At 39.3% G+C, this 13,751-nt stretch overlaps 1 protein-coding gene across 5 annotated transcripts in view; it reads right to left on the bottom strand.

Annotated features, from left to right (window-relative positions):
* The window catches only part of PEX5L (peroxisomal biogenesis factor 5 like), a 228,478-nt gene that overhangs the window by 15,697 nt on the left and 199,030 nt on the right, over window positions 1–13,751 (bottom strand). For all 5 annotated transcript variants that reach the window (XM_077770568.1, XM_077770567.1, XM_077770569.1 and 2 more), the window contains 3 exons: window positions 5,661–5,777; window positions 3,265–3,408; window positions 364–434 (listed from right to left, as the gene is read on the bottom strand). In XM_077770568.1, coding sequence (XP_077626694.1) covers window positions 364–434; window positions 3,265–3,408; window positions 5,661–5,777 — 332 coding nt within the window. The remainder of the gene's footprint in view (window positions 1–363; window positions 435–3,264; window positions 3,409–5,660; window positions 5,778–13,751) is intronic.

Below are 13,751 nucleotides of genomic sequence, written 5' to 3'. Positions count from 1 at the left end.
AAAATTACACTGAGATAATTTTGAATGTACTTTCTCCTGAGGAAAACCTTCAAATGCTTCAGAAGGCTAGAAAGTTAAGAGGAACTATATATTTAATGAGTTTATTTTATGACTGCTTTTGACATGGACACTTGTGCCAGTGACGGTCAACTGATTTGCAGGTGACAAAACATTGTGATTTAGGAACACCATTTCTTCATAAATCCTTGTTTCCTACAGCTAAGTGTAATACGTGGCATCTCAGCACTTATGCTGGCCAAATTCTTTACAATGTACCTAAGGGTCAAAAGAGAAATCTGAAACAACAGAAGTCCATTAACAAGTGTCCACCAGGCCCGTGAGTTTGCACTTAGCTTCATGTACCTCTGGAGGGCGACAATAGCTGCTTGTTCATTTTCATTCTCTGCCTGGGTTATTCCGAGGAACTGCCATGCCTACAAAAAACAACTGAGGTCAGCATTGCAAGAGGAATCAGATTCACTCCTGTGCTTTAGATTCCTCAATGCAGAGCAACCTGTCTCAGGCGCGAGAGTCTTGGAAAAGGGAAAAATGTCACCTGCATTTTTTTATTCAAAGACTCTTCTGACACCTGGGTCAAGATCCTCTGTCTTTATTCTCCTGTGACCCATGGAAACATTTGAATATCCGAGATTTCATGATATTAGATGTCTTAAAACCAAAAGATAAACATATAAAATTATGCATTTGTGAAGAAACAGAGTGGAAAAATAACCCAGAAATGTAGCTGAAGAGTCTAAAGTTTATAGTAAGGAATCTCAAGATGTACAAAATCAAATCAGCTTGAATAAATGCAAGTCAGACTGTTATTATAAAAGGTAACAGGGAATTTAGGAACTAGAGAAAATAAAACAAAACAAAATCCTCCATTCCAATGTGTTCACTGCCGTAATATCACTGTTAAAATGCATAAGGCACATATAAAATGCAATATAATATAGACATAACTTTATAGCCTACACTTATACTTTATCGTGCATCATAAACACTTTTAATGGTTTTATAAAATCGTGATACTTAGAATTTTCCATTCAAATTTTGTTGAGTGGATATTCCATTGTTTACTTAACCAATTCCCTACTGCTGTAAGGTTGCTCCCAACCCTTTGCTATTGTCAACAATGGACAAATGTCTTCAAGCAGGTAACATTTTTCATACCTGAAATGAAAGTTTTAATATATAACAAAATTTAATATAACAAAATTCTCCCTATATACTTATAAGAACAATAATCCCATACCATTACAAGAGCATTCTACGTGAGTCAAACCTCTAATTGCCTACACTGTCCTCAAGTTTGCTGGGGATGGGGATGTGTCAGAGTCTTAGGGATTTACAAAGGTTTGGGGAGTGCATAGCTCTCCCACCTACAGACATTTTAAAGCAAATGTATATGAAAATACTTAGAGTCATCCCAAAGTGCTGTAAGAATTATATTGGTTTTTCCCATCATGGGTTATTATTACCCATATCATATTACCCAACTCATAAAAAATACTGGTTACTCCTCCCCCCCGCCAAATATCCACACTTCTCTTTAATCTTTCAGACATATACAGAGCAGCCCCTATTTTGAGCTCATCTTCCATACATTTTAGATTGATGAAACAGTTCTTCTGGGGAGGCTTCTTGCTAGCCTTTGAGCATGGTGTCATTTTCACTGTTCACAAATTGTTCATTATCTTAATTTAGAGGTCTCCAAGATTCAGAGACCCTGGGTCCTTGGTTGGGATCCATTAGTTAATCAGTGCCCTAATCTTCTGACTTATGAATCTGAGTAATAGTGTATATACATCTTTTTTTAATCTTCCAGGGTTCCAACATTTTGGTTCACAATTCCAACTCTCATTTCAATCTCATTTCACTGTCAACGTTTTGACTAAAAAGATACCAGGGCTTTAACCTAGTGATTGGTTTACTCATCCTTCCTATACAAACTTTAAGTACAGCCAATACTAACAATGAAGGCTAACTACTGATACGTCAGGCACTGAACTAAGCACTTCATTTTTATGAACTAATTTACTCCTCACAACACCCAGTGAGATAGTTATTGTAATCGTGGTTTCCATCTTACATATGAGGAAATGGAGGCTGAGACGGTTTACATGACTTGTCCCAGATCACATGGCTCATGGCTCATGAGTGGTAGAGCAGGGATTTGAACCTACACAGTCAGGCCAGCAGAGCCTAGAAGCTTAACCACTATTCTTTGCTGCAGTCCCAGTGCCGTGTATACCCCTCCCTAAAATTTCTGTGAATTTCTTATGAGGAAGATTCCTTATATGACAATTCCTGAAAATTACTCATGAACTAAAATAGAAGACTTAACATCTGCCACTATCTAATTATAGGCCTTTGTAGGTTTGGAAACATGTGAACCAAAATAGGATGATGGAAGCCTCCCTGGGTGGTCTTCTGGCCTCAGTCTCCAGCACCTTCCACACCTCAGAGAAAGGGGGTTTTCAGTTCAAATATGCAAATCTGATTATATTCCTCTGCTGAGTAGAGTCCTCCGCTTTCATGAAGTTCAGACTCTTACCCACCTCTTCCTGCCTCCTCTCCTGCCCTTATCTCCGCTCCTCTACCTCCTGACACAATGTTTCATGCCCCACTGCCCACTCACAAACCACTGCATCTTAACACCTCAGCTCTCCTGCTGTCTTTAATCCCTCTCCTTCAAAACTCAGTTTTGGATTTAACCGTGGGGGAAGGCTGGCTTAGGATCCTTGCTCTCTGCTCCCCCGCCATCCTGTGTGTCCTCTAACACTGCATTTCTTACACCGCATTGATTTAATTCCTTGTCTCTCCACACAGAACATAAGTGTATCTTTTCCATTTTTCCAGCTCCTCAATATTTGAAGCCAGTGCCTGGCACAGTTCTTGGGACATAGTATGTGCTCAACAAGCGTTGAATGAGTAAATCAAGAGCGACATAGGATATGACTCTAGTCCTAGACGAAACTATACCCTGCCCCCTGAAAACTATTGCCGAGCCTCTAGGTTGGCAGTTTTGGTTTTTTCATTTCTTGTCCCCATCCTTGTATGCTGGGCACTGGAGATACTGCGAATTTGGTTAGAGAACAGGTGCTTACTTGTAACTCTCAAACCCACAGCACAGTAAACCAGGTTAACTCCTTTGGGAACCTTTAACGGAAGAAAATGCAACCGTGTAGAGCTCTGTGGCATCCTCTTCCCTCATTTACATGCAGTCACTTTGTGAGCCTGGCAAGATGAAGCGGATACCTCAGCATCTCCGGGGTCCTGAAGAATTGCTGCCTCCATGAACAGGATGGTGACAGGCAGGTCCCCCTCCTTCAGTCGTTTTAAGCCTTCTTCAAATGCTCCTGGCCAATCCTTGAAGGGATTTTCAGTATGAAAGTAATATCCCTACAATGCAGAGAAGAGCCAATACAAGATCCATCGATTTCTCTCTTTATTCTCATGTTCAGTAAGCACCTTTTGAATTTGACTTTAATGTTTTTATTCTAATTATTTAATTTAAATTACTGTTTTTTTCCCCTTCTATGAATGTAGTACATTCTCATTGTATACAGTTTAGATGATATTGTTTTGTTATTGAATAATATAAAAAGAAACAAAGTTATCCATAATGCCACAACCGAAATATCACTGCTGATATTTTGGAGTTTGTTTTCTCTCTGTTACTCTTTTGTTCTTTTTGTTTCAATCATTTCTCCCCAAGATTAACAAAATACAGAGTTTTGGACATATTTTTGCTAAGTGCTACTATCCCTTCCCCTGAAATGTTAATGCCACACACTGCACATCTATGTATATGCTGTGACCCTTTGGAGGTCTACGAACCATTCTAATATCTGAGATTCTTTTATCTTCTTGCTCCTTGAACGAGTTTTTGCCCCATGGGGGGGCCATACTGCCCCATTGAAAATGCATCTTTTAAAACTATACATCTTTTATCTCAAAAATTTAAATAATACAGAATTTATGAATAATGTAATATTTTAAAAATATGGGATTTATAAATAATCTAATATTTTTGTGAATATGTAAATAAATAAATATACATATGCAGTTTTATAGCTTATGCCCCATTTAGTTTTTAAAATTATCTACCTGTGCACAAACTTACTTAATCAAGCTCCTACTGATGGGGATCAGGCTACTTTCAATTTTTTTATTATCAAGGTTATAAGGTTGCATGAAGACCTCATACTCAAATCTTTGTCTGCATATGATTATTACCTTAGGATGGACTTCTAGAGGGCTTCATTAGATTGAAGGCTATGAACTCTTTTGGAGCTCTTGAATTATATAACCGTTTTTGAGCAAGTTTGTTCCAAGTTAAACTCTCATTGGAAATCTCTGAAAGAAAGGATTTGTTGCAACTCTACCAGCATAAATTACCATAATATCTTCTAATTTGATAGATACAAATAAGCTAGTTTGTTGATGATGCTGTTAAGATTTTAAAATACATTAAATGGAGACCTTCATTCTCCACTGGCACTGAGAAAGACAACCCCCTTATCAGAGCCGCAGGGTACAACCAGTTTATGTAGTGGTGTAACAGATATGGGGTCCCAGGGGTGAGGAGCTCAGGGCCCAGCCGTGCCTCAGGTGCATGAATTGTAGCCTAGAGTCTGACAATCTGTGTCAATGTTTTCTCTTTTTGCTTAGTTTTGATTTCATTGTGGAAAAGAGTTATTTTTAAAAGATAGTTGTTCGGATTTTGTGAGATTGCCTGGCCTACAGAGGGACAGAGAATAGTGGGGTAAGGAAGACATTTTAATGACTTTGTAGGTTGAAAATCCCCTAAGACTGGAGACTATTCATCATCATATCCACTACAAGGTAGGCATTCAATAAATATCTGTTCAATTGAACAAATGGAAGTTATCCAGAAATGAATACTATTGAGACTTCCTCTACCATAAAAAGTCCATATGCAAACATATATATGTATATTATAGGTATTGTTTCCTCTTGAGTAAGAAAATTCTGTATTTTTTTCTATTTTTTAAATCATTTCAATTTATTTTCAGAAGTGTTTTTAAAAGCATAAATCCAAGGGTAACTGGGATATCATGGGTAATTTGGCTGGTTGTTCACTGAACTCTCACATTTGCTGGGGCTCCTATCAGGGGAATATCTTTGAAGAATTCCCTTGGGACTTGACCTGACTGTGTGAAGGGTACCTTTTCCATGTATTTTGTGAGCTGTGTGAGGACCATCTGTGAAATATAGTCCTAAGTCCCCACTTTACTCCCCTGTCCATTGATATTATCTGTTAGCTCATCCACATGGCTCATATGAATGACTGACAAAAAGCATGGTGGGGTTAGCCAATTTTTGTTCCAACCCACCCTCAATGTCAGTCAGTTCGGTAAGTTGCCAGCAGTCAGGATCCAAGCTCTTGTTGACTACCAAACTGTATTAACATTGATAAAAATAAAGATATTCCATGCCAGCTTTGCTGTCTTCACACGTTGGATGATTTTATTGTTTTCATCTGCCATAATTTCTTCTAGGTCAGATTGACATTAAATTGTCTGTTTCATTCTTAACATTTTCACAAAATAGTTGTAAACTGATTTATAAAAATATGATGCAAGAGGTTGAGAAAACTGGTCAGCATAGATAAGAACAGAATTGATCACCTTTTCACTAGCTGAGATTGTAACTTGGTTCTGAGCTTCTTGGTTCTCAGATATCCAGTTCCTCCGGGCCATTTCTTCCCATTCTGCTTGCATCTTATCCCAAAACTCTGTATCTGACTAGGAGATAGGAAAAATGAAGAGAGATGAATTTAAGAACATACTATGTCACTTGGGTTATTTCTAGGAAGATAGTTTTCCTCATAGATCAAAAGGAGTTCTGAGGAGGAATAAAATGTTCAAACTGGTCACATCCAATGATACTCATGGTTGAAGAGCTTCTGGAGGGTACTTAGTGGTCAAAGTGTTAAACTGGATTAGTTGTGACTTTCTCCAGCAGGAAAATAGTTACCATTTGAAGGACCAGGATCATATACACCAAATTCAACTAAAAATCCATTACTTGAGCAGTTTCAAGTGTGGACGGCAGGTACTCATTTTAGGAAGGATGGTCTTTCTTAGAGTCGCTCTCAGGATATGAGGAATTAGAGCAATGGTTTTGGGACTGGAGGGACAGTGACTTAGGGAGGCAACTGGCCATGAGCAAGGAAAAATAACATTAATTAACCCTACTCTGTGCCAAGCACTGTGCTAGGAGAAAACTGAGCCTAGAGGATGACGGTCATAAAGCTAGGATTGCATAGCATCAGAGTCTCAGTCTGGCTTCTAAGCCCATGTGCATCACCTTATGGCAAACATGGCCTCCTAGTGCTAAAGAATGAAAGAGATTGTCTTTTGGTGTGAACTTAATGAGTCCTCTCAGTAAGGGTCTTATCTATGGCAGGATTTTTTGAAAAATATTACTTTGTATTTTTCTCTTTATAATTTCCTTCATGTCTTTCAAAAGGGAAACCAGGCCATTTGCTCTCCTTTACTTCAGGGGAGGATTGGAGCAGAAATTTTCTGCAAGGTCTGTCCCTGGTTGGCTTCTATTTTGTTAAGCCTGAAGAGAGTACTTTGGGTGTCCTGGTGTAAGGGAAAAGGGGCAATTATTTTATTTTATTTATTTTACCTTTAAAAAATTTTTTAAATGTTTTATTTATTCCTGAGAGAGAGAGAGAGAGAGAGAGAGAGAGACAGCATGAGCAGGGGAGGGTCAGAGAGAGAGGGAGACACAGAATCTGAAATAGGCTCCAGGCTCTGAGCTGGCTGTCAGCACAGAGCCCAATGCAGGGCTTGAACCCATGAACCGTGAGATCATGACCTGAGCTGAAGTTGGATGCTTAGCCGACTGAGCCACCCAGGCTCCCCAAGAGGCAACTATTTTAAAGAACTTAAGAGAAGAAGGGGAAATTTTCAGGGGCAGGAAAAGAGAAGGAAGGTGGTGGATTCTGAGATGAATGGGAGACTGGTGCAAACTGGTCTGACCTCCAAGAGTGTGCCAGAGGGTATGACTGGGGGCCTGACTTGAACTCTGATTCCCACATGGCAGGGACATAGAGAGAAACTGGATTTCAAGGAGCCACTTGGGGCTTGTTGGCTGTTAGCTGTCAGCATGACAGATGGAGGATGGAAAATCTGCCCTTGATTTCTGACACCACATCATCCTTCCATATTTGGTGCTCAAGTCAACTTTCCAGTTGGTAAGGGCGATGCTTCGATACCACTTAATTTTCTTTAAAGAAAACAAGGGATGTTTTTCCTTCAACATCTGAGTGTGGGACTGAGATGCATACTCTTTACCTGCAAATCTCAATTTCTATGATTCTAAATTCTGTGACTTGCTGACACCATCAGGGTTGCACTTCACTTTTCAGTCCTTCTATCTTACCATCTTCTCTACCCTCATGCTTGGTAGTGGTTGTTCTCTGCTGGGAACTCTTCAAAGTTGCTCTGAATGATAATTCTTAGCTTATTTCTTCAGAGGTAAACATTCAGGGATTAAGGGCCAGCCCAATGTGATTAATCCAAGGCTGTATGCTTCTTTATTATGTCTACAGTACACCTTCCTACCACATGAATGGGTCCTGTCCCTTCAGCAGAGGCCTCCCCTTGACGAAGGCTCAGGGCAGCAGACACTGGGACAATCTGTCTGAGTTGCTAGAAGCACATGGAATGGCCACCACTTATCCAGGTTAAGGTTAGGAATAAAATCCAACATTTCTTTTTTAACAAGTCCTTTTAGTAGAATTCCAAAGTGTGCCAAAAGAATTATCTCCAATATACAAAAGCAAAGGCTTGATAATAAACTAAAAGGAGATACACTGCTATGTTAAGAGTAATCTGTCTTTGGATGAAGGGATGATGGCTGACTTTTTCCTGCTTTATACTTTTCCACACTTTCTGAATTTTCTAAGTATGCATTGCTGTTATAAGTTTTTTAAGGTTCAAAACAACAATAAAGAAGAACAACTATCTGACCTTTGTAAATACCATAAACCTGAATTATTTAGGTACTGAGGAATTTGAAAAAAGAATTGGAGACCTGGGGGCCTGGGTTGCCCAGTTGGTTAAGCATTTGACTCTTGATTTCAGCTCAGGTCATGATCTTGCAGTTTGTGGGATTGAGCCCCACATCGGGTTCTTGGCTGACAGCATGGAGCCTGCGTGGGATCCTCTCTCTCTCTCTCTCTCTCTCTCTCTGTCCCTCCATTACTCATCCTTTCTTTCTCTCAAAATAAATAGGCTTAAAAAACATTTGGAGACTCATTTTTCAAAAATGTACGTTCAGCGTCTCTTCATAGAAAACAAAGATAAATCTATCAAGTGTATTTTATAATGTTTACTGACTTTCCCAAGTCTTCTGAATGAAAGAATGAAGAAGATTTTATAATGGGTACCCCTGGATTATAAAAGGATGCATCACCTTTCCTGAAGTTTCAAATTAGAGTCGTGGATGTAGAAATCAGACTACTGTAGGAAACAGAACCTCAGTTAAGGTGAGGCCGCCAGGCTCTTATTTAATGAGATACTCCAGAACTTACTGCTACCACTTAGAATAAGTTATGCTGACTAATTAAAGTGCACAGCATAGTTTCAATTAATTACAGACGACTACTTTTAGCACAATCAATTTTCATCCAGTCTCAGAATCCAGACTTCATTCATGTAACTGCAATTAACACCGCTTCTTTTTTCTATTTCTAATCAATTTTAGAGAAACCTGAAACATATTTGAATTTTAACCATTGTAGATAGGACTGAAGGGATTTCATGTATTGATGACTTTCTTAGCTGTTCCGGGATTTTGGTAGATTGTTTTTTACACTCTACAGGTAATAAGTTATGTGCTTGCACCAGAAATGAGCTATTTGCAATCTATTTTCATTTTTAAAAATAGCTTTCTGATTATAAAAGTGGTTGATATTCATGAAAAGCTTGGGATATGTGGTATAGTGGTGGAGAAGGGCAGCTCCCTTCTCAGATGGAACTGGGAAAAAGTGTGGCTCCATCACTAACCTTCTGCAAGACCCTTAACACCACTAGATCTCATTTTCCTTATTTTTTTAAAAAATGTTTTATTTATTTCTAGGAGAGAGAGAGACAGAGTGAGCAGGGGAGGGTCAGAGGGCAAGGGAGACACAGACTCTGAAATAGGCTCCAGCCTTCTTCAGCACAGAGCCCGACACGGGCCTCGAACCCACCAACCGCAAGATCATGACCTAAGCGAAAGTCGGACGCTTAACTGACTAAGCCACCCAGGCACCTCTCATTTTCCTTATTTTTAAAGTGAACATATAACAGTGATCTTGGTTAGTCATTGTGAGGATTAAATGAGAAAATATATCTGTGGCATGAAGTACATGGTAAATGTTCAATAAGCGTAGGTGTGCTTATTAGTGTTTTTGCATCACTGAGAAAAATACAAAAAATAAAACAAAGATCTCACCTATGACCTCAAAGCCCAAATATACATCTATGAGTATCTTGGTGTGTTAATTTGCTGTAAATACATTTCCTCTTCTAAATACTTTTCCTTTCTTTATTTAAATCTTTCCCTTCTAATTAATAATTCAAAAATAGGAAAAAGTTAAGGGATTATGTAAAAAAAACTGTTGTGTAGTAATTAAAATGGTATTTATGGAGAGTTATTACAACATGGAGCAGGCCTCGGGTTACTATGATCATAATGATAGAAAACATCAACAAATAATGTGTTGGGGAAAAAAGATTGTAGAGAAATGCATCAAAACTACTACTTTCATGGTTATGAGTAATTTGTCCCATCACCTTTCTTTGTATGTTATAGCATTTCCAAAATTTTCTATTGCTAGCATGTCATTTATTTTTATTTATTTTATTTTAAAAAAACAGGTTTTTAATGTTTGGTTATTTTTGAGAGAGAAGGAGAGACAGAGCATGAGAAGGAGAGGGGCAGAGAGTGAGGGAGACAGAATCTGAAGTAAGCTCCAGCCTCTGAGCTGTAAGAGATCATGACCTGGGCTGAAGTCAGATGCTTAACCAACTGAGACACCCAGGCACCCCTATTTTTTTAATTTAAAGTTTATATATTTATTTTTGAGAGAGAGCAAGCAAGCAGAGGAAGGGCAGAAAGAGAAGGAAACAGAGAATCCCAAGCAGGCTCTGTGCTGAGTGTAAAGCCTAATGTGGGGCTTGAACTCACAAATCTGTGAGATCATGACCTGAACTGAAACCAAGAGTCAGATGCTTAACCTACTGAGCCACCCTGGTGCCCTGCTAGCATGTTATTTTTGTGAAAGTAAGATTTGGTTAAAAAATACTTCTTTTCAATTTCAATTCCTCCATGATGTTTCTCCAAAAGACCCTACACTAGAGGCACCTCTTGTTTCTCTGAATTCCTTTGAACTAACATTCTGTATCGGTGATTAGGAAGAAGAGAGGTGTGTGCTTCTATTAACCCTGTAAACGTGAACAAGTCATTTAAACTCATCTGTACATTGTTTTCTTTTGTCATTTGTAAGGTAAGAAGTCTGAATTGACTAGACAATCACTCAGGTTTCTTTGTTTACATAGATTGACTCAAAAGATCAGAATAAAAGGTCTGGGAAGCAGGCTTCTAGCTTGTTAACTGATCTCTAAAAATTATACATTAAAACATTTCCCCAAGAATAAAGCTGACATGTTCCCTTTACTTTTTGATTGTAAAACTAGAAAATAAAAATTTCTGTAAGAACCATGACAAAATTAAATATTAATGACATTAAAATAAAAAGAATAAAAAAATAAACAATTTAACTTAGAACCAGGGAATTTTAAGGAAGAACAGCATATTGCCAGTTCCCATTCACCAGTCTATTTTGGTTATCCTTGAGTTAAAATAGAGATAGTTTCACTTTCGTGGTCAAACATAATTGTTGATTACAAGGATCTTGGGGTTGTGCTGTGAAAAAACTCTCTGATATAAGATTGAATGCCCATTGTTCCTGGGAGGAGTCTGACTTTCTTTTTGGTTCTTTAGACAACCATTGGTTAACTGTCACTGGATCAAAACTGTCACTGGATCAAAAGAGGTAGGGCAAGGCATGAAAATCACTGTGCAAGCTTGGGTAAAATATTTTCCACAAATAGGTTTTTTTTTAATTTCTTTATTTTACTTAAAATTTTTTTTTAATGTTTTATTTATTTCTGAGAGAGAGATAGCGTGAGCATGGGAGGGTCAGAGAGAGAGGGAGACACAGAATCTGAAGCAGGCTCCAGGCTCTGAGCTGGCAGTCAGCACAGAGCCTGATGCAGGGCTCGAACCCACGAACCGTGAGATCATGACCTGAGCTGAAGTTGGACGCTCAACCAACTGAGCCACAGTTTTTGCTAACGTGAAATTATGTGTGGATCAGTTAGAGACCTTATTGCCCAGGGATCCAGTAGCCCAGGCTAGCAAAAGTGGCCCAAACATCCCTACTCATGAATCTTATTGACTAAATGCTGATATTAGCCAATGATTCAAAAAACATATTCAACCTGGGGCTGCAAGAATAGATGGTCAGCACCCTGATGGAGGATGAGATAGAATCTTGATTGTCCAGAATTAGTTTGAACTCTGGGTGTGGTCTTGGGGGCTGGTGTAGTGAGGGGCATTGGCAAACTGGAGTCTATTCAAGCAAGAGTAAAGGAGCAGCAAGAGTAACCTGGTTACAATTCACTGGTAAAGCAAGGTTCAGATGGTGATGGAGCTGAGTTAGTAGGCTTAGCCTTGTCTTGAAGACAGAAGGACTAGGGTGAATGAATGGCTGTTCTTGGGGGACAGATTTTAATCAAATGCCCCAAAATGTAAAGGGCTGCTTCCTCCTCAGAAAGATGGGTTCCCCAACATTAGAAGTCTTTAAACAGAAGCAGAATGTGTGCTGTAAAGACGGTTCACAGATTAGACTGACCCAACGAATTCCATGGTCTCTTATGACCCTGAGTGTCTGACTGCAAGATTATTAATGAATTGACAAATTGAGTCAAACAGGAAGGCTCAAAATTTAAATCTCCATGAGACAAGAAAAGGGTCAGGCATGCCCCTTTCTCAACCTAAATGGCATAGGGAAGAAAACCCATGGGTTTCAGCATCAAGCTAACCAGGCTGCCATACTGGCTATGTCCCATGTCAAGAGACCTTTGGCAATTTAGCTGACCTCTTTAACTCAGTTTCTCATTTGTAAAATGTAAAAAGTCTCCTGGAGTGGTTGTGCAGAATAAGTGAAACAATGTATGTAAAGTGCTTAAAACCGGTTATATTAAGAACAAAGGAATCAGTAGTTAATGTAATTTTATATTCATAAATGAAAAAATTATTTCTCAGGATATAGAGGGTGCAATATCATAACCTGTAAACTGTGTGGTTCAGAAGTGTTGAAAAACAAAAATATTGGTACTAGCACTCAACATGGATTTTCTGGTTGCCTCTGGGTTAGACACGGTTCCTTGCTTAATGAAATCGGCCATCACTGCAGAAGTTAGCAGGCACCTGGGCAAATAGCCTGAGGCTTTCACCAAACAATGTGGTGGCAGGTTGGCTGCAGAAACATGGGGAGAAAAAATTGGAAATGATGGGAAGGAGAGGAAAGAGCACAGGAGGCTGGAAATAATTTAATACAAGGCTTGAGCAGGATGTCAGCATCTAAGATACTTTCCTGTTCTTTCTAGTCTTCCTCCCAGGGCAAGCAGCAAAGAGGAATGGAGTATTAAAGCACAATGAGCAATACTTGTCCAAATGTGTAGGGTCGGTTTTGAAAGAGCTTTTAGCATATCCATTAGCATGAATGCCTTTGCGGAGCCAAAGTTCGACAAGATTATATCAGTTTGTAGCTCCATTTGGTATCTGTATTCACAGAAAATAACTATTCTTTTTTTTTTTTTTTTTTTTTTTAAGCAAAGAACTACTCTTAAGGTGCACTGGACCTGGAGGTTTGCAGACCAAACCCGGGGCTTGCTGCAGCTTTGGAAATAAGGTTCTGGGGGACCAATTTCTCAGCAGGCATCCTGGTGGCTCTTTGGGCAGCTAGTGACAGAGGACAATAGGGCCACTTTCCGATGGGCATAAGGCCCTGGAGTTTGAGCCTTGCCTCACGTCCACATGGTAATGAGTCACGTGTTAAAGGAAGTGGCAAGTGGGTGGATAGTTGTAGTGTAAGCCCTGACCTTTAGCCTTCTTTTTGTAATGCAAATGAATGACTTAAGTTTTGATTGATGAGGCATCCACTCCAAACTCGGCTATCTTGAAAAGACACCTTGTGCCATTAGATAAGGAGCCAGGTCATTCATGGGCGCCCTCCCCTCCTCCCCCCAAGGCTACTTTGTTTTAGAGAGCTTGGTTGATTTCAGTAAGGGATCATTTGGGCTGGTTGTTTTTTCTCTTCCCAGGCTTTAAATTCCTGCACTTATGTTTTAAAGGAATGAATTGTTTTAAATCAGTGAAGAGTGAACCCTCAAAACCCTAGGTTCTCCCCCCCCAACCCCAATAAAAGCAGAATCCTGGGCCTGCTCTTTCTCTCCACTCATGACCTCACTGTGTGGCTCCAGGTGGGCCATGTAATTTTCTGAACTTAAATGAAACGTTTTCTCTTTCAAAATTTCCTGGTGGTTATTGCTGAGAGCATCTTGAAATGATAAACACAAGGGCTGGTCCAGCCACAACACTGGTTATTGACAGTCCGAGACCAACACAGAACAATAATGAACTACAGGCAG

The sequence above is a fragment of the Crocuta crocuta genome, unplaced genomic scaffold (genome assembly GCF_008692635.1).
Source record: "Crocuta crocuta isolate KB4526 unplaced genomic scaffold, BGI_CrCroc_1.0 scaffold256, whole genome shotgun sequence".
Lineage (NCBI taxonomy): Eukaryota > Metazoa > Chordata > Mammalia > Carnivora > Hyaenidae > Crocuta > Crocuta crocuta.
Note: the sequence above shows the minus strand (reverse complement) of the source record. Positions and strands in the feature narration are given on the sequence as shown.